Raw genomic sequence first — 25,582 nt, 5'->3', positions numbered from 1 at the left:
ATCTCCTCGCCCTCTCCGGCTACCGCCGCTGCCACGTCAGGCATGACGCGCCGGGAGGTGTAGTCTGCCTGGAAGGCTCTCCTGCACTACAATAAATCTCATCGGGCACACGTTTATGGTCTTTCTAAAGAGGAACACGTTTTAGAGGTGAGATTGAGCTTCTTTCATAAATGTAACCCTTGTTCCTTCGCGGAGCTAGCCGGTTGCTAGCTAGATAGTTGCTAACAGGGGTTAGCTCTGGGTGGCTGTTTCTGTCATTGTTTAAATGAATTTACCATGTCTAGTTGACACAAGGCCAGCAAATGGTCTGTCTATAAATCGCTTCACTTAGTTTACATCATGTTTTCAATGATCATTCTTAACGTTATCATTGGGATTTATTACTAGATCTCTTCCTGCAGTGCTTCAGGAATGAATGAGCTTGCATTCATATACACCAGTAAAACATTCTTTATTTAGATTCTGAATAGTATTCTATGTTACCTGTTATTCAAGTGAGACCAGTAGTTGCATAGCAACCGCACCTTTGTCTAAAATGTTTAATGGCTAAATTATGTCAACAATGCACTGCTTATGTCACTATTGAGCATATGTAGTGAGCCTAATGTCACCTGTAATAGCTCATCCTGGTGAATTGTAATTGTTTTGTAGTGTGTGTGGGGGGAAAAAAAACCCAAATTCACCTTTGATCATGGACCCGAGTGAAAGTGGACTGGCCACAAAGTTGGCTGAAGCGGCCCAGTCTCACCTCCTGCAGTTCTGGAACGAGCTGAGCCCCGAAGAGCAGGCTGAACTGACCCTGGATCTGCAGGAGATGGACCTTCAGGAGATCATGGGGTTCTTCAGGAAAGCCATGGAGATGTCCAGCAACAGCAAAAACGAGAAGATGGACACCCGGATGGAGCCGGTGCCCCGGGAGGTGCTGGGGAGTGTGACGAGGGACAGAGAGGGTCTGAAAACGTGGGAGCAATCAGGTCAGCAACGAGTGTTGGCTTTCTTCTCTTTCAGGTCACTTATAACTATAGTAAGTATTTGCTTTTAATGAGGTCATTTCATGGGGAAACATAATGGATCTCTTCACTGATGGTGTATTGATTGAGGACATATTTCCCTCAGGAGAGACTGAATAACCTTGTTGCGCAACATGAACATTTAAGCCAACAGGATAGTTGGCGCAACAACTTCCTGGTATGTGACTGGAAAGTGGATTAAAGCATCACCTGATAACCCAGATGCTTTGATGCTGAACAGTGGGTGTTCAGGATAACACCCTTTTGACATCCCCTCACTAAAGCACACTCTCTTCCTAGGCTGTTCTGACACAGCGTGAGTCAGCTTGAATTGGCTGTTGTGCTTTGTGCAATACTCCTTTCTGCAGGGGGAGTCCGAGTGTGTTAACTAGGGGAGGATGACGAGCACAAGCAGGAAAACATCTGCTTTCGATTTATGCTTGACGAAAGTGGTGTTTCTGTTTGACGTTCGCTGATGAGGTCACCGTGGGTGGACCAGGCTTTTTGCTGGGTGCGGTGTGTGTTTGTTGCCTGGGTGGTGTTCTAAGCATCTGAGCAGGCTAGTCCAGTCTGCTGGTGTAAATCCGGTCTTTAAATGTCAACAGACGCGTCAAGTCACTCAACAATAGCAGTCTACAGAAGATGAACTAGGATGAACAGAGACAAAATAGGCTGTTGGAGCTCTAAACTGAGCTGATTCATTTTGGATGCTGTTGTTACAGAACAGCTTAATGAGCTCTGATGTTCCATATGTTGCCATTCATGCTCTATTTTCATAGGTAACTTTCCCTGTATCCCACTTTAATGACACTTTCTTTTTGTCAGGTCTGCAGTGCATCTCGGAGAGTAAAGTCGCCGTCCTGCTGCTGGCTGGTGGCCAAGGCACCAGACTAGGGGTCTCTGATCCCAAAGGCATGTATGACGTGGGGCTGCCATCCCACAAAACCCTCTTTCAGATCCAGGCTGAGCGCATATTGAAGCTGCAGCAGCTGGCTGGGCAGAAGCAGAAGACCAAGTGTTGCATTCCCTGGTAAGGATGAAGCAACGCTTTATTTGTAATCCGAATGAGTCCAAGCACCCAAACCGCTTTTCAGGAACTTGCCAAAAATAACTGAAAGTAGCGTATTTGGAGTCCAAATAGCAAAGCTCTGCGTTTATTCTGTGCTGCCTTCAGGTACATCATGACTAGCGGCAGGACCATGGAGGCCACTGAGCACTTCTTCTCCAAGCATGACTACTTTGGCCTGGACAAGAAGGACATCATCTTCTTCCAGCAGGGCATGCTGCCAGCCATGGATTACAATGGCAAGATCCTCCTGGAGAGGAAAGGAAAGGTCTCTATGGCCCCTGGTGAGACCACCGGAGAGTTTGAGCATTTTTGAGGTTCCCTTTACGCCGGAGGTACAGATGTGTGTCTGTGTTTGTCTTCCAGACGGGAACGGGGGTCTCTACAGAGCACTGGGTAGACAGGGTGTCCTGGATGACATGGAGAGGAGGGGGATTGAGCTCATCCATGTGTATTGTGTAGATAACATCCTGGTTAAAGTGGCAGACCCTGCCTTTATTGGTTTCTGCGTTCAGAAGGGAGCAGACTGTGGAGCTAAGGTTTGTCACACCTTCTGTGCTTCCAGTTAACATCTATTTGTTTTTTTTACTCTAAAGTTTGCAGATGTCTAGTTTTTAAGTTGTTTTTTGTTTCCTGATCACAATTCTGAAGAATTGACATTACATTAGTCAGCCTTCTTTTAAAATCATAGCAGCTGTTTTTGCTGCCAAGAAGCCAAACTGCCTAGGAAAATCTATCTAAACGTAGTCTTTGGGATCCTGCCTGACTTCTAAGCTCCAGGATGTCGCTCAGGATGCCAGAAGTTTATTTATACTGTTCCAGTGTGGGTCTGTCATCGAAGGTGTGGCGAGATTAGCAGCAGTCAGGGAGGCTCCGGCCCGCCGCACCTTCTATTTAACGCCACTAGGGGGAGCTAATGGTCTTCTCTGACTTCAGTTTAGCTTTCTTGCAGATTTTTAGGTAATAAAAGTGAAAATAAAATGCTATACACTAAACAGTGGATAGTATCATACACCTGTGGAGATATAGTTCATGGATCTCCAATTACCTTTTACTCAGATTTGTCATTTTGTTCCTCTTTTGCTGCAGTGACTTTTCCTAAGTATGTGATGTGATGCTGACTCAGCTATAAATAGTAGAAGTTCAGTGTGGAACTGGGATAGAATGTTCATTTGTTTGGCCCTAACATGTCTATTACTATGACAATCTGAGTAAAACGGGCCAACTTTGTACACTCATTGTACAATATTACGCTCACTGTGTCAGGTTCAGCAAACTGCATGTTAATGTGCGTTGGTTGCCAAGATTACCGCTGAGATTAAACAGGAAACACATTTCATGACTCAGAATTTATGAACTGTCCCAATAGCCTTTCGATAGTGGTTTCCACAGAGACGCTAGCAACAAAGCTTGTTTCAAAGCCACGGAAATAATTTGGGCCCTGCCCCTGGTTGACATTATAGGTTCTTGAGTGGGACGCAGATTGAAGGATCAGATCAGAGATGAGAGTCCCACCCTCAAGTCTAAAATTACAAAGCTCAGCTGCAGCTCGTGTGGCTCCTGTGCCCCTCACCACGCCCTGGCTTTCACGGCCTCTCATCAGGACTGAGCTCTGTCATTACAAGCCCGCAGCAGAGGAGAGGGTTTCTTTCTGCTGCTGGTCAGATAAAAAATATCACGTCCACATTAAGTGCAATAAGGATCAATAAGGAGGAGCAACTCCTTCTCAGCAGGCGTTCAGTTCAGCTGGCTTCATTTGTTCCAGTCATGCTGCTTCTTCACAGGTGTTCTGGTTTTCCAGGTGGTGGAGAAAACCAATCCCACGGAGGCGGTGGGCGTCGTCTGTAAGGTGGACGGGAGCTATCAGGTGGTGGAGTACAGTGAGATCACCCTGGCAACCGCTGAGAAGCGCAGCGCCGACGGGCGGCTCATGTTTAACGCGGGAAACGTGGCCAACCACTTCTTCACCTTCTCCTTCCTCCGAGACGTCGTGCAGTGAGTGCGAGAGCATCTCCGTCCACGATATCCCGCTCCTGCTTAGTGACGCGTCTGTGTGCGCTCCAGGAAGCATGAGCCGAGGCTGCAGCACCACGTGGCCCAGAAGAAGATCCCACACGTGGACGCGTCGGGTCAACTCATCAGCCCGGAAAAGCCGAATGGGATCAAGATGGAAAAGTTTGTTTTCGACATCTTCCAGTTTGCCAAGTGAGTGAGTAGAAGAGCAGCGTGTCGTCGCCTCTGCTGAACTGGGTTTACTGGTGCAGCTGTCCCCCCCCCCCCCCCCCCCCCCAGTCATCACGGTAGCCAGTATCTGCTGAACTGGAAGTGAGGCGAAGGATTTTATTAACTTTTATGAGCGGACTGATGACGATTTTTGTGGTTATTTTGGATTTTGCCAAGTCATTCCATTCAGACTTTCCATAAGCGGTGGTGTTTTTAAAAAAATATTATATGAGATTTTACTTCATTTGCTTCATTTTCACTTCTAAGATTTAAGAACAATGTGTCCCTTATTCCTTCTGTGAGCGGCGTCTGGATTCTCTTGCGACAGGCTCAAAGCAGCGAACCCTCGAATGCTGGGATACAGAATCAGTAAAGCAGAATGTGTCCGTCACGCCAACGCTCCGGTGGTGAAATCACGTGTGTGCCGCTGTGTGCTTCCACCAGGAAGTTTGTTGTGTACGAGGTGTTGCGGGAGGACGAGTTCTCCCCGCTGAAGAACGCCGACTCCCAGGATGGGAAGGACACGCCCACCACAGCCAGACACGCCCTCATGTCCCTCCACCACCGCTGGGTCCTCAACGCCGGCGGCCACTTTATCGACGAAAACGGAAGGCGCGTGCCCGCCATACCCAGGTGAGCTTAGCCACGGGAGGCGTGCACGGGAGATGTTTGGGGTGAGCAGACGCTCATCCCAACACTCCCGACAGACCTACCTGTTTGTTTTTGATTTAGTACATGTGTCCTTGTGCCTCCCACTCTGACCTCCCCCCTCTCTCGTGCTTGGTCTTGCTCCCGTGCGTCCCGTGCAATGTTTCCAGAGACGGAGCAGCAGACAGTGTCACAGATGATGGCAACAGAAAGTAATTATTATCGCCCTGCAGCACTCCAGTGCATGGTGATGAGGTTTTGGCTTTCCTTCCCTCTCTAGACGCGTTGACTCTGTATCGTGTTACTTCTCAACCTTGGGCATCGTTTTCCTTCATTTCCACTCAAAAGCAGGAGCGTGCGCCAACCTGTAGCCATTTTCCTCTCTTTCCCAGTTGCTTGTGCTGAAGGAAGTAGCGAGCAGGATCAGCTTAGATGACTGTGAACTCATACATAGTTGAAATGACCTGCTGACAGATCATTTCCGCCCTCTGATGTTTGCTACTAATACACGTGCTGTGTTTGAATTGCATGCTGGGTAATGGACAACAGTCGGGCTCTCAGGCAGGCGGTGTCGCCGTGGCAGCAGGTGGCGGTCCTGCGGCTCCCTGTGTGTAAATGAGCGCATGCTCCATTTACCGAGCTCACTGGGGCTTCTGTGGATAGCATGTTTACTAACGGTCTAACACGGTGGGCTTCTCTCTATCAGCGGGCGCTCCGCGCTCTCCGTCCTGATCGCAGCGGCGCAGCAGCTCAGGGAGCACCTGCGGTTTCCTACGCGCGATCGTCGGCCGTGTCCGGAAATAGACGAGCCGAGCGGCTGCGACGGGGCCGTGCGATCCTCTGACACCACAGTAGCTGCCAGGCACTAATCACTGCTCACGTTTGGGAATGACGGAACTTTAATTCTCCTCCTGTTAGAACTCTAATCACGACAACAGCTGTGTCGAGGACGTGCTTCTGTTAAATACGACCTCTTGTGAAACCATCGCTCACTGTTTCATCTCATTCCCCCCCCCAGCCTGAAGGACGGGACAGACCTGCCAATCAAATGTGAAATTTCCCCCCTGGTGTCCTACGGAGGAGAGGTGAGGAACGGCCCGGAGTTGGTGTTATTGCTGAAGTCCACCTGGAATAACCTGTCTGGGCTCTTTTAGGGTCTGGAAGAGTTGGTGAGAGGGCGGGAGTTTCACCCCACGCTGGTTATCGATGAGAGCGGCGTGCACGAGCTGGTGAAGAACGGCGTCTAGAAGGAGAGGGACAACCCAAAGATTGACAGCCCTGCAACTGTCGACTCAGCATTTTTGAGGGGAGAAACTGTGACATTTTAGTGCAATAACATTGAGAATAATCACATGATTTGTTTTTTTTTTAATTACCTGGGTTTAATATGAGATGAAGGATGGAAGCAAAACCTCAACATGCATCTATTTACTGCACTCAAGAGTCTTATTTTTATATCGGCTGTAGATTCACTGTCGGGAACGTTGGCTCCGCTCCTCAAATCAACATTGAATTGAACAAATAGAAGGTTTGAACTGGTGTCTAATTCTGCTCTGTTGAAGGTTGTGGGAGGTATTTATAATATCCACGTGGAATCATTTAGCATGTCAGCTTTAAGAGATGCTATGATTTTTAAAAAAATCCTTTTTACCACAAATAAAAAAAAACCGTGTATATGCTGCCGTCCGACCTGTGTGTTTTTGGGTTCGGGGGGGTGGGGGGGGCTGGACATGATTGTGGTGTGGGCAGAGCTGTGAGCATCCGCAGGCTGCGTTGCTCATCAGCGCTGCTGCCGCCCTGAGTCAGAGGTTCCAGCTGGTGGTTTCATGTTATAGAAGGTCTCACTTTTAGCTTCACTCCTGGGTCTTGTCACTAAATCCTGGTCCACAGGAAACGTGTTGCAATGTGTAGTTATGAATCTGTGATGCCCTCACACACACCCCCACCCTCAACATGTCAGGAAATAAACATGAAGCATGAGTTTTCTCAGTGAGATCAGTAGACGACCTTTGTGACCAGAGGTCATGGAGCGGAGGATGAGCTAACACATTTCTAATACTTAGGTGTCCCAGTAGCATCCCAGACTTTCTTTAAAGGTTCCAGAGGACTCTGCTGCCCCTCTGCGACTGCCTGAACGACAGGCTATCAAAAGAAAGAGTCTTTTCAGAGGGAGAAGAAAGCTTTTCTGATTGAGCGTTGGATACGGGTTTAATTGAAACCTTATGTGTGGTATGTGGAATTCTGGGCCTTTGGCACGCTGCCAAGAATCCCCAGAATGTGCAGGGTTTACTCTCTCTCTCCCTCTCTCTCCCTCCCTCTCTCTCCCTCCCTCCCTCTCTCCCTCCCTCCCTCTCTCTCTCCCTCCCTCTCTCCCTCCCTCCCTCCCTCCCTCCCTCCCTCTCTCTCTCCCTCCCTCTCTCCCTCTCTCCCTCTCTCCCTCCCTCCCTCTCTCTCTCCCTATCTCCCTCCCTCTCTCCCTCCCTCCCTCTCTCCCTCCCTCTCTCTCTCCCTCCCTCCCTCTCCCTCTCTCTCCCTCCCTCCCTCTCCCTCTCTCTCTCTCCCTCCCTCCCTCTCTCTCTCCCTATCTCCCTCCCTCTCTCCCTCCCTCCCTCCCTCTCTCTCTCCCTCCCTCTCTCTCTCTCTCTCTCTCCCTCCCTCCCGCTCTCTCTCTCTGCCACAGCGGTGTCTTACATCAGCCCAGTGAGCTGCGGTGAAGGCTGACAGAGGCAGACAAAGTTTGAACAGCCTCGACTCACACTGGAATAACTTGCAGTCGTCTTCGAACAAATGATCCGAGGGGACAGAACATCTTAGAAAGTAAGTCAACCCCCCCCAGCTCTCTTTACACCTCTTTCTTTCTCTTTGTGCCCCGGTTGAGCGCTTTGTCCAGCAGAGAGGAGCCGTGGGGGCAGCGATGCAGCGCCTCTGCAGCACCAACAGACAGAAGCTGCTGCAGATGGACGCAGAGGACATGACAGTTTCATGTCTTAGTGAAACCTCGTCTTCTGTTGGATCCTGCTCCGTTCTCCATAACAAGGGGAATAAAGTTACTGTAGTCTGGCTGACACCTTCAACGGAGATAACCTAATGGTAAAACAGCGAAACTGTCACCGGCGACCTGTCGGTACCCAGCTGTGGTATGTGGGTGATGGATGTCCACACTGAGGCCTCTGTTCTCCCTGGTTGAAGCCGTGTGCTATCGGAACAGACGTTCTACAGCGAGGAGAGTTTAGGAGATCAGCAGAATAATAGTTTCAGAAGTTGAAGTGCTGGGGTCGTCTGTGAGAGTGTGCAAGAATATTAATTAGCTTTATAATCCAACAAAAACAGATTATAAAAGCACAGTTTTTTTATTGAAAAAGGTCAGAACTACCGTGGGCGAACCCGAGGTCACCTTTGACCTGAAATACACACGTCGTTCCTGTAAAAACCTGCAGGACTACTGTTCTACTGTCACTCACAGTCGCTCCAGCTGCTCGTTTCTTTGTGCAGCTCAAAAGTGAGAGAAACAAAGCAGTGATGGAGGAGACGGAGTGAAAGGAAGATAAAAGCTGTGCGAGGAAGTCAGGGGCCAACGCGGGGATTACTGAGGACACACTCGGCGTTATTGATGATTCTTGCTCTCTCGGACCTGGTGCCGATCGCTCCGAGGTGTTGTCACGTGGATGCTCCTCCGGGGAGGGCCCGCTGCTTCGGTTCCCGAGTGCACGCTGTAATCTGTTATAAATATATCCCACTGTTGACTTTGGGTCCTGCTCATGCTTGACCCCTGACCCCGGCCACACCAGCACCCGGCTCGCCCACCATTTGAGGCCGATCGGGTTACCGGTTTCCCCGCCTCGACTCCTGTGGAGTCTGAGCCCTGGCTCCTGCAGCGGCGAGGTTCCCGGGTTCGTCCGCGCTCGTCTTCGGCTCAGTGTCTGTCCACCTTGCAGCCTCTCGGCTTCGGCATAATTACAGGCTTTCGGGGCAGCTCTGAGGTCGTATTTGAACATCAGAAGGACCTCAGGACGCGCTGCAGGCAGCCGTTGGCATCCCACCCACGTAAAAAAAAAAATACCAGGAATGAAAGAAGAGGCCAAGGTTTTGCTGGTGCTATTTGTCGTCTGGGTTCCTTTTTATTTCAAGCATCGGCAGTAGAAGAATGTGATGAAAACAAAAGCCTCACAAGCGGATCTGCAGAAGGATCCAGCGCTCGGGGACGTCAAACGCTCGCCTCGCCGAAACTAGCTCCACATTTGCAGCGAGCGCCAGAGCAACTACTTGATATTAAAACCAGATGAGAAGCGGCCCGGTGTCAGCTGCTGGTTTCCCACTCCTCTGTGGAAAAAAGAAACGCATTCCCCCTTAAAGTGATTTTGTTTTATTGCCCGTTTAAATGATTGAGCTCCTGAGAACAAATGTCACACGAACTTATCTTTATATCTTTGGGAAGATGGATTAATGAGTCCTGCTTGACCTCTTAGCTAGCAACGCTGATGTTTTGGAGGATATATTAAGTGTTTAATACATCATTAGGGTCGTGGGATGGAGCCGGGCCGGAATTCAATTCAATTCTTTGGAGATCGCAGGTGTTGGTCTTTCTCCCGAAATGTAAAACCACTCGTCTGAATGCACAAACTCATGAAGGGAATGGAAACAAATCTTGGCATCAGCTGGTGCTTTTCCAATCCCGGCAGTGTGGCTGTAAAGTTTAGGGGGATATTCAGTCAAAGTGGATTTCCAGTCAAAGAAAACGGGGAAACTTTGGGTCTAATGTCCTTACATAAGAGATAAAGAACCTTTTTCTCTGTGTGTGAAATGAGTTTGTTAGATCTGCAGGCCTCCTCTCTGCTGGTTCCTCACTTTTCTGCCACCCCCCCATCAGCTGGGGGCTTTTACGAGCACCTCACCACTGTCCTCAGGGTACCTGAAGGCACCAAGACCTCGGCCGATCCTCACCAACCACACGTCACCGTCGATCCGACGCTCACAGAGCAAAACCGTAAAATACCCTGGTTACTGCAGGTGTGGGGAGCTCTTCTGCCCAGGTATCGCCCACACAATAGAGCGTTGTTTTCTCAGCGGGGCGGAACATTTGCTGCGTGTGGGATCGCATGTGCGCCCGGTTACTGCCTGCGTGTTTACGCCGCTCCACCTGGAACTGGTTAGGGAGCGCGATGCGGCCCTCGTGCATTCCCCATCAAAATAGAATAAAATGTGATGCCGTGTGGGCGAATTAGAAGGCGCTAATAGGGAGCACATGTGGTGCGTAGAGGCTGTGTTGCAGTCAGGCATGGACCCCCCCCCCAAATCCTCCTATAACTGTGGATGCATATCCATAAAATATGGCTTCAGGTTTAGCCTAGCAAAACTTTGCTGTTAAGGTTTGAATATTGTCATGCTAAAGAGGATGTCAGGAACCGCTGTTTATCACACGTGTCCGCATTTCTCCCAATAAATACTTAAAATCCAGACAGTCGGATATAAACTCAGCTAAAAACTGGCACGCCGTCCAGCCTTTGTGGACTCGAAGCATAAAATTCAGTTCCTGAGGCGTCAGTCAGGCCGCACGGAAGGTTGGTTTTAATATTAAAATGATGCATTTGCCTTTAAATGAAGTGGAGATCACAAAATGTTTCTCTCCCGAGGTGTTCAGCGCTCCGTGACCCTCTCACCTCCTCTGGCTGCTCCCTCCTCTCATGTTGTACCGCAAGTGTTGACACGGCTGTGTGACCGGGGCGGGGAACAGAGCCAGGTGTTGACTTTCCACAGTGTCTCGGGGTGCAGGGCCCGGCGGTGTACCGAGGTCTTTCAAGAGCGTGCGTCTGACCCTTCCACCAAAAATCTGATTAGGTCCACAAACAAGAAGCCTGGGAAAACAAAATAAAACCGCTGTCCTCCTTGTGATGAGGGAGTTCTGCCAGAGGACGAGAAGAACTCCTGAGTTCAGCAGTGAGGTTGGAGGAAGCGTAGCTGCCGGGGTGGGGGCCCGGGGAGGGGGGTCGAGGTCTGTTTTTGTGAGTCGCGCAGACCTGGAAATCGTCAGTCAATATCTGTTTCATTTTTAAAAAAAGAGTGTAGCTGTATGCCAACAAGCAGCTCAGATTTATGGGCTGCAAGAGCCAAAATAGATGTGAATAATCTCTGTTCAGGAACGTTCTCCTGTTTGTTTTTTTTAAATGTCACCTTTTGGTTTGCTTATATGTGTCAGATATCCCTTTAAGTGTCCCATTCGAGCCAATGTTGCTCTATAAATATGCCGAGCGGCTGTATGTGTGTCACTTAGTGCTGTTGTAACCAGCAACTTATTTGTTCATTTAATGCTTTTTTTTTTTATAAAATAAAAAAGCAACCCGCCCCCCCCCCCAAAATGCCAGAACTAGAACATGTTCCCAGCCAACAAACTGCCAGAACCCTCAGGACTGCAGCTTTTACAAGGCCCTCCGTTTCAATCATCAACAACTGCTCCATCAAACCTGCACAGATGCTACAGATGCTTCCTGGACATATAATCAGCCCCTGCGAGTCACACATTAAAGCCAGCCGGGCTGCCTGCACCCTAATGAGGCGGGTGTAAGCCCAACCTCTTCCTGCAGTGTGTGTTTGTTAGATGGCCTGAGGGACAGAATGGAACAGACCAGTGTCAGGGAGATTACAAATGAGTTCAGCCGAGGCTGATAAAAATGTCTGAAACAAGAGAGAAAGGAGCGGATATATAGATACTTCTAGTATCTAGATCACTTACCAGGTCTTCCCTGCACCCGTGAGGCAACATGATCTCAAGCAATTCAGCAACATGAGAAAATCTTGTCTCTTTTGAGTTTGAATAATCTCATCGTATATAGTGGATTTGCTCTCACATCTGAATCCTCTTTGACTGGAAAACACTCTGCTGCACCCGAGTGCTTCTACTCTAAGTTGTTTTGTTTTCTTTGCACTCTCTTAGCTTAGGTTTACTTTATTTTCTCTTTCCTGAAAGCTTTTTAAAGTCTTGCTGGACCTGAGGTTGTTTTAGTTTGATAATGTGAGTTCTGCTGCCGTGGCGTGATGCTATCGCTAACGTTTGCGTAAGGCAGGAAATCAGAAACCCTTTTCTGTTTGTTAGCTCTGTGAGCTAAGCTAAATGCTAAAGTCAATATTGTTACATGCAGGCACTTTAACATTATATACCTGTTGTTCTTGAGGCCGTTAGCATGTGAATGATTTTTATTTCCTGATAAAACACAATGAGGCTAAAAAAATGCTGTGGTTTTGAAATCGACATAAAGTAGTATAATGTATCTTAAATAAGAAGCTGATCCCAGTTAGCATCTCTACACGTCTACCTTGAAGCTCTCACTTCCTGTCTCATAGGGATTAGGACAGGAATCTGGTTGATAAGCCCCCCACATGAGTCTTCCTCTCCCCACCCTGTCTGAGCCCTAACACACAAACAGAGGGTCTACGGATCGATGCTCCATACTTTCCAGAGGCGTTGGCCAGGTGGGGACGTTTGTGTGACCCAGATCTCTTGTAACTCTCCCGCTCCGTCTCTGAGGAGCGACAGGATTTAATTCACCGGTCCCGGGTTTGCTCAGCTGGTCCGTTTTTGTGTTCCTCCGTCTCCACTTCCCCCCCCCTTGGATTTACCGGTACTGCTCGTGTTTTCATTCCAGCAAAATCGACTTTACTGCAGTTTGACTGCCCATGAATTCACATTCGATTAGTTGATTTTGATTGATAAAATCTAAAAGGCAGGGAAGGAGAAGGCTAAACACAACCAAATCATCACTTTTCAAGGCATTTTAATCCCAAATTAAAGTGCAAATTTAATATTTTTGGCAGCCTCTGGTCCTAGTTAGGAGTCCTGGCCGGGACTGTTAGTGTCCCCAGATCAGCGCTCTTCCTGCTCCAGCACACACGGCCTTCACATTCCCCGACCCCAAAGCTCGGGTTTCCCTTCCCGATGCTCCCGGGCCGTCAGGTGTTTGCGTTTCATTAGCCACGAAAAGCCAGAGGAGGTTTGGCTCTGCGGGGTCTCGGTGGAAGGTGGCTGCAACCCGAAACGGCAGGAAATGGAAGTCCGGGAGCGCCGGGATTATGTGTGGAGGCACAATGAAAGAGCCGAGTCATTCCGTAATGAAGCGTCACAAAGTTCGTTAAACGCCAGGATCGGCTTATTGGGGCGTTTTTATGAGGGACGGCTTTTATGGGAGCGCACGGGAGACTCAGCTGGCGACTCCAGAGATTTCTGACGTGCCCATTTCCAATTTCCAGGCCTGACCTTCAGAAACCTGGATAATCCCAAAGCCACCAGACAAACATCGAGCTTGGATTCAGGGACAGGGCGACTAAACCGAGCCACACGGTCCTGGAACGGCACAGATCTATAATGGGTCCAGACAAGCCCGCTTCAGTGACATTCAGTCCCATTTGCTGCGCTGTTTTTGGTTTTTTTGAAACACTGTGAACAATAAAACTGACCTCAGTTATGTGACAGACTTTGAGCGGCTGCAATAAAAAATACCCAGAATGCCACTGGAGTCATGGCCACATAAATATGGAGTGGTGCTTTTTGCTCAATGGGTAATAAAACCAGCACGAACACCTTTGAGTCCTGTTGTTGCTACTCTAAACTGGTCCTGACCAGGTGTGTGTGTGTATGTGTGTGTGTGTGTGTATGTGTGTGTGTGTGTGTGTGTGTATGTGTGTGTGTGTGTATGTGTGTGTGTGTGTGTGTGTGTGTGTGTGTGTATGCGTGCGGCCAGTGATGGTGGCCGCTCGGCGCTCTGAGGTCACGTCTGTGACTCCGCACCAGTTTCCCCTCCCCCGTTGACGATTGGTCCCATCATTTGTTCCTACATTACGTAAAATTCGACATTTAAAAGCCATTTTTAGCAGCTTACGAAATCGGACTCTCCTGCCTCTGTGAAATACGTCCGCCGTCTGACTTTAATGGATAAAGCGGGACATAAATGGAAATCCCATGCGCCAGTAAGTGTGCCGTTGATTGGGATGGAATAAATACAATTAAGCTCCATTTTCCACTTGCGTGTCCACGCTTGGTTCCCAAGAATACAACAGTCGAACAAAAACACCAGGAAAAAGTGAGATTATTTGTGAGGAAAAGCAGCACGATACAAACACAAACCTCTGAAGTGGGAATGCCGAAGTGAAAATGCTAAATATGCCTTCCCTGCCTTGCAGATTGGAATCCTGTGTCCGTGTTTGGGATGAAGCACCTGCGGCATCTTCACCTCCTCCTGCTGGTCCTTCACCTGTTGGCAGCGGCGAGGTCGCAGGTCAACCCAGGTCTGTTACTCCAACCGCATGGCGACTCTCGGAACGCCGCCTCCGTTTTCTGTTACTGTGCTGTAGCATCGGCGGGGTGGGACGGTCCCGGATCCTCCAGCTGTTCTGGACTGGCCACTTCCAGGCAGGGACCAGAACCAGGTTTTGGGGTTATTGTTAAAATTATATCAGATATTTGCCAGTAAAAACCCGGAGCTGGCAGCTGTTTACCAGCCGAGTCTCGGGCTGCTGTCGTCAAGCCGAGTTTTCTCCGTTGCTGAAAGGATAATGACGGACTTGCACCGAACAGCAGTTAATACGGCGGCTCTGCGGAGCGGTTCCCATGCAGCGTGCTCCGGAGAAAAAGGGGGGAAAAAACCAAACCAAACAAAAATGTCCCGTCACTTCCACATCCTCCACTCCCGCTGCGCTCGGAAGGCCGACCGTTTCCGAGCACAATTGAAAAAGAAGGACAAACACGAGGCTGACGGGGGCTTTCCTGCCCTCCGGGATGGAGGTCAGCCAAGGCAAGCTGACGACGGGACACTTTTGAACCGGCAATACAAGGAAAGACCATTTCGCAAGTCACAATTGAGCGCGCCACACCGAGACCCATCAGGCTCAGATTTGCTCCTCCGGTCTCCGTCTCCCTGTTTGTGATTCGCTCCTCGTCCATGCCAAAGCTAACAGAGCTTTAAAGGACAACCTGGAGTTTATAGAGGAGTCAAATGCTGCTTAAATTCGTGTGTGTGTGTGTGTGTGTGTGTGTGTGTAAACATGTGTCAAGAGCTGCCGTGCTGACCCCTCCACCCACGGGGAAGACAAACAAGATCTTCTCCACTCCAATTACAGATCTGAGTATCCTCTTCTGCAAGCTTGACTTCTCATTGTCTTTTCGTGTGTGTGTGTGTGTGTGTGTGTGTGTGTGTGTGTTTGTGTGCACACGCTTACTGTAGATTCAGCTATCCCACTGGAGTCTGTGGCTAATGCATACCAGACATTCTGACAGCAGGAAAGTCCATTGAAACAGGCACTGTGTGTGTGTGTGTGTGTGTGTGTGTGTGTGTGTGTGCATGTGTGTGTGTGTGTGTGTGTGTGTGTGTGTGTTTCCCAGGTTTTGACCACTCGTAAGTCATGGAAACAATGTTTGTGCCTCTGATTACAGTTGGGGTTCAGCAGGTTCACCGTTGGGGAAAAGGTTTCATTAATCTTCCTCCTGGGAGACCTTCCCATCAAAACCACCACCAGTTAAAAATAAACCTTCCAGTTTTCTTGAGACCACTCGCTCAACTCTACATCTGCTCACCTTGAATTCTGCTTCCTGCTGCATCCAGGAGAAGGTCCCTTTTTTTTTTTTTTCCATTTTTTCACAATCCGGTAATATCCATGGCTGAATTTAACTAGAACTCAAATGGCGAGCGATGCCAATTTTCCCCTGTTTAAAATTCCCAAGCAATGGAGTTATACGCTCTCTGTCTTTCCCATTTTACTCAGCGAGTGGGCGAACTTTACTTCACCATGGAGGAGAGGAAGTGTGGACACGAGTGGTTGAATATCAGCAAATTATTTGCCTTTCTTTAGAACAGAGTTCATAAACAGCAATAAGGTTTCCATCTTGCTAGCTAATAGGAGCTAGCATAGATATTTCTGCATGCTGACATTAGCGCTGAAGCCTATTTATAGCCTACATTTGAGTGGAATTTTAAATCATTTAATTTGTTGGCAGCGAACTTATTTATCTTTCATCCCTTTTCAAACCAGGCCCACAGAGAGGGGGTGAAATCCTGAATTAGCCCTCACACACCCACAGCAGCCGCGTCGCTGTGACTCACCTGTGGCCCGTACGCTGCCATCAGACAGGCCTCTGGTTTGGCACGTCTGAGCTGTGGTTGCTACCTGTGCAGGACTCAGCAGCAGCATCGTCCGCAGCGCTGCAGCCTCACACTCATGGTCCAAAGCTAAAAACCCGGCAGAATTAGCAGCAGCGGATCGGAAGTCGGGCCACATTTAGGTACAGCCCATAAGATGTGAAGGTCCTGCGGCACCGCCGCCATCTTTGAACGTTCCCCGTCGCCTTCCGGAGATTCAAGCTGTGCGCTGAGTGATGAAGCACCCGAGGGAAGAGTGCGTTGCAATTCTCTATTTATTTTATTTAAATTTGCAGCTGCGATTTCAGCATCTGCTTACGGGAACGTTATTAGTCTTACTGAAACTGCCTGGACTGACAGATACGTAGCAGATGTGAGCGTCATCCTGAGTGGCTTCACAGTACGACGGTGTGTGTGTGTGTGTGTGTGTGCGCGCGCGTGCGTGTGTGTTTGGAGCCAGTGGCTCCTCAGCAAACACCACAGAACAAACCGGCCTTTCAGTAGCCAGGGTGCGGTAAAAGCCCAGAGGTGAGAGAGGCTCTGGCCCCCGCTTCTCCGCCTCGCTCCCTCTCTGTTCCGCCGCCACACAAGGCTGGTATTTTTCCACCATTTCTTTTCTTTTCTTTTTTTTTTCCAGGGGTGATATTTTTAGAAGCTGTGGCCAAATATTGATGTTTGTGTGAAATGTGGGTAACTGTGAGGCTGTGTCCAAAAACGACCCCGCGGGTCACCTCTGAGTGGGTCGGGCGGATAAATAAACAGGGCAAAAACCAACATTTGGAAGAGCCGCCGTACGTCCGGTAGGGTGCACTGGTAGCCATCACTGTCTGCTGAGGATGTGGTTACAGGGTAATAACGGCCGCTGTTGTCATCAGTTACGGCCACTTGCTGTGAGATGGTGACAATGCATTGTTTCCACGGCGACCAGGAACAACTGGACAACAGGCGTCAACATAAATATCAGAGTGTTCACCGGAGCTAAAGGCTAATGCTGCTAGATCGTCAGGACACTACCAGGATTGTATTTTGCCTCTGGTGTCTCCCAGAAACACCAACCAATTTCACAAAATGTGCACACAAATTTCAGCCGGCCGCCCCAAATTGAAGAAAATCGCTCTCTCTAAAAACTGAGTGATCCATTATCTGGTGGACAGTTTTCATAATTTAATCACGAACACTGTCGATGTGCCGAAGAACGGAAGATGGTTTGGAGGGCAAGTGTAAACAACGGAAGAGGCCGATCGGGACATCTGGAAGAGTTTTTCCCCGTGTCTGTCGCCGCAACGCTGCCAAGGCGAAGGCCACGCGTGCGTCTGTGTGGTTGTATTACACCAGCGGTGATTCAGAGGTTTCCATGTCTTGACCTTTAAGAAAATATTTGCAGGACCTCAAGAGAAGAGGAGAGAATCACGAGGATGGAGGGAGAAGCTCTGCTGCTGCTGCTGGCGTCTTCTCAAAGCTTTTTCTGCGAGACAAGGAGTCGGGCTGGCGGTCTGACGGAGGCTCCTTCAAACGCCGCGCAGAAATGTGGCCCGTCCAAAGGCTCTTTCATAAATGAGGCAGAGCGGAGGTCACTTCCTGTCAGGCAGAGTTATCAGTGTTTGGCCAAAACAGAAGATCAGCCCAGCCCTGCGGATCGCACGAGACGGAAGAGCGCACGAATCAGTGCGTTCATTCACAGCCAGGGGCGCGGCGCCCCGGGTTCACCAAGGAGACTTAATGAAAGATGGTCTGAATCACGTTGTTGGAGTTGCTCCCCTCTCGCCGCCAAAGAGAAGGAAAATGAGGAGGTGGGGGGACCACACAGGAGCAGGAGGACGAGCAGGAGAACAGAGGAGAGGGAGGAGGTGGTGGGCTTCCACTGACCACAGCGGGGGCGTCGTGATGGATTCAATCTAGACAGTTTTACCACACTCACTCACTCACTCACACACACACACACACACATCACAACAGCTACACACCCCGGGTGCACATAAGATGTGGTTTCTTTATTGAAATGATTTGCAGTCTCTGCCATCCCAAACATTGTTGGTAACAGGCACTTGGATACTCTCCGTGTGTGTGCGTGTGTGTGTGTGTGTGTGTGAGAGAGAGAGAGAGAGAGAGAGAGAGAGATCACTGCCCCTGGAAGCATCTGGTAAATGTCGGGCTTGGGATCTTGGCGCTGGTGCGACCGAAGTGTGAGCGGCGTCGTGTTTGACAGCCAGTCCAGCTAACTTTAGCTAGCAGAGGTGCTAGCACAGATTTATGGGAAACAGAAAACACACTATGGTCATTCGAACCTGATGAACAACCTGACAAACTGTATTCTGTAGAGTGAAAACTCATTCACTTGCAGTGCGTGTGTGTGTGTGTGTGTGTGTGTGTGTGTGTGTGTGAGTGTGTGTGTGTGTGTGTGTGAATGGTCTGTGCGTCCTGTGACGGGCTGGTGACGTGTCCGGGGTGTATCTCTGCCTGTCAAGCGGTGACCTCCATGACCCATAGCAGCTGAGTTGAGCTAAAGTGGGTTTATGTTGCTGTGTTCCAGGTGTGTGTCGCTATCCTCTGGGCATGTCCGGAGGACAGATACAGGACGAGGACATCTCTGCTTCCAGTCAGTGGTCTGAATCCACGGCTGCTCGATACGGCAGGTAGCCCCCCACACACACAACCACTCACACACCCTCATAGCATCTTTGCCTTGACAGTGTGTGTGTGTGTGTGTGAGAGAGAGAGAGAGAGAGAGAGAGAGAGTGGTGATGTCATGCATTTCCCCATCCCTCCTACTGTATTCATTCCCTCCCCCACTGTCAGCGTCTCGTCCTAAATGAACAGTTGGGGATGATTTAACCATGTAAGCTGTCATCACCATGTTCTAATGACAGCCTGGAGATGCTTAAATCCACCCGCTGCCCTCACTTGCACTTCCCTCCTGGAATTCTTGAATCAGCGCACCTTTGCTCCACCGTCGGGTCCTCACTCTCGTCTCTGTCACCCCCAGGTTGGACTTCGAGGAGGGCGATGGCGCGTGGTGTCCAGAGATAACAGTGGAGCCGGACAACCTGAAGGAGTTCCTCCAGATCGACCTGCGCTCCCTGCACTTCATCACCCTCGTGGGCACGCAGGGCCGACACGCCGGAGGAATCGGTAACGAGTTCGCCCAGATGTACAAGATCAAGTACAGCCGCGACGGGAGCCGCTGGATCTCGTGGAGGAACCGGCAGGGCGAGCAGGTCAGTCCGTGCAACAGTCAGACCCGACCTTCACACAACCATCGGTTCTGTTGCCTTCAGGTCATATTTTACAGCCCATCGTGGGCTTCTCCTTCATCGGCGTTTGTCTTACCTGCAGGTGATCGAAGGGAACAGGAACACCTACGACATTGTGCTCAAGGACCTGGAGCCGCCCATCATCGCTCGCTTCGTGCGCTTCATGCCCGTCACGGATCACTCCATGAACGTCTGCATGAGGGTGGAGCTGTACGGCTGCGAATGGCTCGGTAAAACACGAGACGTTACAGAATGTTTTGTTCGACTCTTTTTTATAGGTGAAAACTTGATGGTTTTAAAACCTCTGGCTTGTTTTACAATCCTGACCAGGTCGTTAGACTTTGTCTGGTTTAGATTCTGCACTAAAAATGCTGCAGTGTGTTCGTTTTTCAAACATTCGAGGTCCATCTTGTAAAACTATGCAGTTTCCTTGGTGTTTCAGATGGGCTGGTGTCCTACAACGCTCCAGCGGGGGAGCAGATGAACTTGCCTTCATTTCCTGTTTATGTCAACGACTCGGTCTACGATGGGGCTGTCACCCACAGGTGAATATGTGACTGCATGCGTCTGTGTTCTTGCACTTGCCACCTATTGAGTTCCAAAATCCCCATTCTGCTAGCAAAGTGAGGACATTTTGGGGAAGTGTGGACATTTTGGCTGGTCCTCACAACTTCAAAGGACTGTTTGATGGTTCATACATGGTTTTAAGGTTGAGGCTTAAACTGGATTTAGGTTAGGGTGAGTAAGGAGCATTATGTTGATTAAAGTGCTCACCATGATAGAGGTAGAAGAATGTGTGTGTGTGCTTATGTCCTAGCTTCATCGTTGTGGTCCAATCCTCTTTCTGTACTTTTTCCCTCTCGCATTGTCATCTGGTCGCCATGGTGAATGACAGTGGTGTGTGTGTGTCTGTGTGTGGGTCATGGTGACGATCATGGGAATATCTGAGTCAACCAGTTCAAACCTTGTAATGGATTTGTCTTTTGTAAACACTGGTGTTTGGGTGGTGAATAATGTCCCCTGACGGTTGCTGGCTTCTTCAACGAAGCAATAAATTGTGATGGCACTGCTGCCACCTAGTGTCCGATGGTGGAATCGTCCAATGGTGGGACTTGGTGGTGGATTTCAGCGTCTCTTTTTCCTTCTGCTTCCCAGCATGACCGAGGGTTTGGGTCAGCTAACCGATGGAGTCTTTGGTCTGGATGATTTTACAAGCAGCCACGTCTACAAGGCCTGGCCGGGCTATGACTATGTGGGCTGGAGCAACGAGAGCTTCCCTGGCGGTTATGTGGAAATCATGTTTGAGTTCGACCGCATTCGAAACTTCACCACCATGAAAGTGAGTCTGCTCATAATGGGAAGCAACAGCAGGCATGATCGATGCCCGAGTAAAACCCTGACTTTTGTCTTCACTCAGGTTCACTGCAGCAACATGTTCTCCCACCACGTCAAGGCCTTCCGCCAGGTGTTGTGTCACTTCCGCTCCGAATCGGACTGGGAACCCTCACCCCTGCTCTTCAGTCCCGCGGTGGACGAGGAGAACCCCAGCGCCCGTTTTGTCACTGTCAGCTTAGCCAATCACATGGCCAGTGCCATCAAGTGCCAGTTCTACTTTGCTGACACCTGGATGCTGTTCAGTGAGATCACCTTTCAGTCAGGTAGAGGCCAACGGAGAGTGGAACACGGGCTGGTTGCAAAGATGGGATGTAGCTTCCTGTGTACATAATGTTAAAGCACCTGAATTTCCAGTATATAATAATCTTAATTTAAAAAATATAACAGGTGACCAGTTTATGGTGTCAGAAGAGGTTATTTTTGTGTTGTAATTGGTGCTCTGTGACTGAGACTAAGATGTTGGAGCTGAGGTCTCGTGAGTACTGAATCGTCTCTGTGCTGCCTGAACTTTCAGATACAGCCATGTACAACACAACACTGGCTCCACCCAAGGCAGGACTTCCACCCAACATACCACCAGGTCAGTCATCTAACACACAGGCACGAACACACACATCAACACACAAAACATCACAGTTTAATGTCCTAGCCGCTACCCTAATCTTCTAATCTAAACCTTCATCTTAAAACAAACCCTAGCCTTTAACCCTAATTTAAGGTCGTGAGGACCAGACACAGATATCCATATGTTGCAGGTAAACATTCGTACTTTGGTCCTCACTGTATGGAATGTACATGAACACTCACATACATGCACGATAAGAAATAATGAAAAGGAAGTGGAACTATCCATTTAAACATTAGAACACACAGTTAATAGTCTCAGTTGTGCAGGAAAACAGGAGGCAAATAGATTCTAATCTTATAAAGGTGAGATTCCTACAATAAACTGAAACTGTGCTGCTTTCAATGATAGATCTTATTTTGCACGTGCGTAACTTAACTAAGCCCACACTCACAGCCGCTCAACTCTTCCCTCCCCAGAAGATGACCCCACCCACAAGGTGGATGACAGTAACACCCGCATTCTGATTGGTTGCTTGGTGGCCATCATCTTCATCCTGGTGGCTATTATTGTCATCATGCTGTGGAGACAGGTGTGGCAGAAGATGCTGGAGAAGGTGAGCTCATGTGCAGGATCATGTCGCAGGTGCTGGTCAGATCTGATTCTTTAACCCCTCCCCCACACCTGCTTTTATTCCAGGCCTCTCGCAGGATGCTGGATGATGAGCTAATCACTAGTCTGTCAATACAGAGTGAGACGTTCGTCTACAATCACAACCAGTCGAGTGCTGCCAGTGAGCAGGAGTCCAACTCCCCCTACGAACGCATCTTCCCCCTGGGTTCTGACTACCAGGAGCCGTCGCGCTTCATCAGCAAGCTGCCAGAGTTTGCCCAGACTTCAGAAGAGGCCGGTAGGCACGCACCTACAACCACACCTACACCACCTAGACACACACCTAGACCATCTAGACACACACCTACACCACCCAGACACACACCTACACCACCCAGACACACACCTAGACCATCTAGACACACACCTACACCACCCAGACACACATCTCCACCACCTAGACACACACCTAGACCATCTAGACACACACCTACACCACCTAGACACACACCTAGACCACCTAGACACACACCTACACCACCCAGACACACACCTACACCACCTAGGCACACACCTACACCACCTAAACACACACCTAGACCACCTAGACACACACCTACACCACCCAGACACACACCTAGACCATCTAGACACACACCTACACCACCCAGACACACACCTAGACCATCTAGACACACACCTACACCACCCAGACACACACCTACACTACCTAGGCACACACCAACACCACCTAGACACACACCTACACTAATAGGCACATATCTACCCACACACCTACACCACCTAGACACACCTACACCACCTAGACACACCAACACCACCCAGACACACATCAACACCACCTAGACACACCTACACCACCTAGACACACCAACACCACCCAGACACACCTACACCACCTATAGACACACACCAACACCACCTAGACACACCTACACCACCTAGACACACCTACACCACCTATAGACACACACCTACACCACCTAGGCGCCCACCTACACCAGTAAACTCAGTTTGCAGTTTGTGTGATGTTCCAGCTTCTACCAGCGCTGCTGCCTCTAAATCCACCACCGCTACTGTAGCCCAAGATGGAGTCCCTCACTATGCAGAGGCTGACGTCGTCAACCTGCAGGGAGTGACCGGGAGCAACACGTATGCCATCCCTGCGTTGACCATGGACCTGTTGTCAGGGAAGGACGTTGCTGTGGAGGAGTTTCCACGCAAGATGCTGACATTTAAAGAGAAGCTGGGGGAAGGCCAGTTTGGAGAGGTTAGCGGGGCTGCTACAGCATTCCTTTAGTTTTAGAAACAGTTGCTTTATTTTCTTTCCTATCTTCTGTCCCTCAGGTCCACCTGTGTGAAGCAGAGGGAATGCAAAAGTTCATGGATAAAGAGTTTTTATTCGACGTCCCTGAAGACCAGCTGGTCTTAGTGGCTGTGAAGATGCTCCGGTCGGACGCCAACAAAAATGCAAGGTGCCTAAAGCTGGAAATACGTGTGAACCGAAAATATGAGTGTCACACTGTGCTGAGTAACGTTCTCTGACCACACAGGAGCGATTTCCTGAAAGAGATAAAGATCATGTCGCGTTTGAAGGACCCCAACATCATTCGGCTGCTGGCTGTGTGCATCTGCAGCGACCCTCTCTGTATGATCACGGAGTACATGGAGAACGGAGACCTCAACCAGTTCCTGTCTCGCCACGAGCCAGAGGGACAACTTGCTCTGATAAGCAACGCACCTACCGTGAGGTGAGACCTTCCTTTCCCAGTAACCGCACATGTTTGGGTTAATCCTCTGACTGCGTCCTTCTCCTCCCTAGCTTCAGTAATCTGTGCTACATGGCGGCTCAGATAGCCTCAGGGATGAAGTACCTCTCCTCCTTGAACTTCGTCCATCGAGACCTGGCAACACGTAATTGTCTGGTGGGCAAAAACTTCACTATAAAAATCGCTGACTTCGGCATGAGCAGAAATCTGTACAGCGGAGACTACTATCGAATCCAGGGGAGGGCGGTACTGCCCATACGCTGGATGTCATGGGAGAGCATCTTGCTGGTATGTGCGGGAGACGGAATGCAGCTGGGGTGTGTGTGTGTGTGTGTGTGTGTGTGTGTGTGTGTGTGTGTGTGTGGGTGGGTGGGTGGGTGTGTTTGTGGGTTGGGAGTGCGCTTATTGCTGTTTTTTGTCCCACAGGGCAAGTTTACCACAGCCAGCGACGTGTGGGCTTTTGGGGTGACCCTGTGGGAGATACTGAACTTCTGCAAGGAGCAGCCATACTCTCAGCTCACGGACGAGCAGGTGATAGAAAACACCGGCGAGTTCTTCAGGGACCAGAAACGTCAGGTGAGTGTTGTTGGCAGATACAATAATGTTGGTGTTCGTCTTCGGCACTCATCTCGCTCTCCGGTCCCGCAGATCTACCTTCCCCAGCCGGGGCTGTGTCCAGACTCTCTCTACAAGATGATGCTGAGCTGCTGGAGGAGGAACACAAAGGAACGTCCCTCCTTCCAGGAAATACACAGAGCCCTTTTGGAATAGCAGCAGGAGCGACGTTTGAGACTGATCCCAGAAGCAACTGTGGATATCAGGAGTGAAGCGTTATTCACCACCGGGGCGGGGTTTACGTCCGAGCTCCACCTGAAGAATTAAGAAACACACCACAGAGATGGACAACCAGGATACTTTAGAACAAACCAGGTATTCTCCGTAGTCCCCCAACCCTGAACCCCACTCAGAAACACGATCAGGGTTTGCCGGCGACATGTAGCAGGTGACATTTGGCACTTTTTAGAACATTTTTTTTTGTTTTTCCTGTGTTTTTCAACAGATGTCCCCATGTTGCAGCGTTGGACTTTTTTTTATTGACTGCTTGAATGTAGCATCACATTTTTCTTATATTTCAAGTATGACAGTTTCTCCCAGAAACTCAAAAAAAAAAAAAAAGAGCTGAGACTGTTTTCAACCGAATCTCAACAGAAATATTTTGTATTAATATTTATATTGACATTTGTGTTTGTCTCGTTTTGGTTTGTTCATATGTTGTTGACTTTCTTTGCAGTGTTGTTAATGACTCCCTCCTTTCACTTTTGCACACATTTCCGGATCTAAAATCTGCTCTAAAAGCTTTTTTAATACTGAAAACTGTTACTGGAGCATCATTTGATAAAATATGTGTCAGTCAGGTGTTGAGCGAATGTTTGGCCTAAATTAATTTGATTTAATTGGAGAAGTGGAGTTGGTGCACCCACGATAGTTTGGTTCAGAGTGGTTACGAGTCTACGGGTCGTGGTTATTGGTAGGTGCTTCACCTTTATAACATATTTCTATGTATAACTCTGTGTGTCACTGCTTCAGTGGTTTTATGGACTTTTATCTGATCCCTTTGTCCCACATAAACAACACACAAGTCTGTTATCTCTCATTTTTTATCCATGTTTCATTAGCAAAGACTCAAATAATTGTACCAGTCTTCTCACACTATATCCAGTGTTATAATGAATGAATGATTCAGACAACTTTCACCTATTTGTACTTCTCTGTTTATTTCCTGTGAGAATGTTTTTGTACCTGTTGTACCTAATGTTGTATATTGATATAAAATAAAACTTAAACGGGGAGTTCTATCCCTCTACATAATTCATGAGTGGCGGCTACTGTGTGGGCGGTGCC

The 25,582-nt window shown here is 49.1% G+C and overlaps 2 protein-coding genes across 5 annotated transcripts; both read left to right on the top strand.

The window, feature by feature from the left end:
- Positions 1 to 3: 3 nt before the first annotated feature.
- Positions 4 to 6,623, top strand: uap1 (UDP-N-acetylglucosamine pyrophosphorylase 1). 2 transcript variants are annotated; one of them, XM_011614719.2, is made up of 11 exons: positions 4 to 147; positions 652 to 974; positions 1,836 to 2,040; positions 2,185 to 2,360; positions 2,443 to 2,615; positions 3,878 to 4,071; positions 4,141 to 4,281; positions 4,744 to 4,932; positions 5,118 to 5,159; positions 5,966 to 6,032; positions 6,102 to 6,623. In XM_011614719.2, the coding sequence occupies exons 2-11, from the start codon at positions 692 to 694 to the stop codon at positions 6,192 to 6,194; spliced, it is 1,563 nt and encodes a 520-aa protein (XP_011613021.1). In that variant the 5' UTR covers positions 4 to 147; positions 652 to 691; the 3' UTR covers positions 6,195 to 6,623. The 2 variants fall into 2 exon arrangements, with proteins under 2 accessions (XP_011613021.1, XP_003974070.1); XM_003974021.3 differs by lacking the exon at positions 5,118 to 5,159 and having other exon boundaries at positions 5 to 147.
- Positions 6,624 to 7,640: 1,017 nt separating this feature from the next.
- On the top strand, positions 7,641 to 25,549 carry ddr2a (discoidin domain receptor tyrosine kinase 2a). Of its 3 annotated transcripts, none has more exons than XM_029828687.1 (17): positions 7,641 to 7,764; positions 14,116 to 14,220; positions 18,598 to 18,700; positions 19,051 to 19,282; positions 19,401 to 19,548; positions 19,761 to 19,863; positions 20,474 to 20,657; positions 20,736 to 20,976; positions 21,228 to 21,293; positions 21,758 to 21,894; positions 21,978 to 22,188; positions 22,949 to 23,181; positions 23,259 to 23,386; positions 23,465 to 23,662; positions 23,734 to 23,968; positions 24,107 to 24,256; positions 24,329 to 25,549. In XM_029828687.1, the coding sequence occupies exons 2-17, from the start codon at positions 14,142 to 14,144 to the stop codon at positions 24,449 to 24,451; spliced, it is 2,571 nt and encodes an 856-aa protein (XP_029684547.1). In that variant the 5' UTR covers positions 7,641 to 7,764; positions 14,116 to 14,141; the 3' UTR covers positions 24,452 to 25,549. The 3 variants fall into 3 exon arrangements, with proteins under 3 accessions (XP_029684547.1, XP_029684548.1, XP_029684549.1); XM_029828688.1 differs by having other exon boundaries at positions 21,761 to 21,894; positions 24,329 to 24,451; XM_029828689.1 differs by having other exon boundaries at positions 22,029 to 22,188; positions 24,329 to 24,451.
- Positions 25,550 to 25,582: the final 33 nt, after the last annotated feature.

Source organism: Takifugu rubripes, chromosome 20 (genome assembly GCF_901000725.2).
Source record: "Takifugu rubripes chromosome 20, fTakRub1.2, whole genome shotgun sequence".
In the NCBI taxonomy this organism is placed as follows: domain Eukaryota; kingdom Metazoa; phylum Chordata; class Actinopteri; order Tetraodontiformes; family Tetraodontidae; genus Takifugu; species Takifugu rubripes.
The sequence above is the reverse complement of the archived record's forward strand: the minus strand, read 5'-3'. Positions and strand labels throughout refer to the sequence as shown.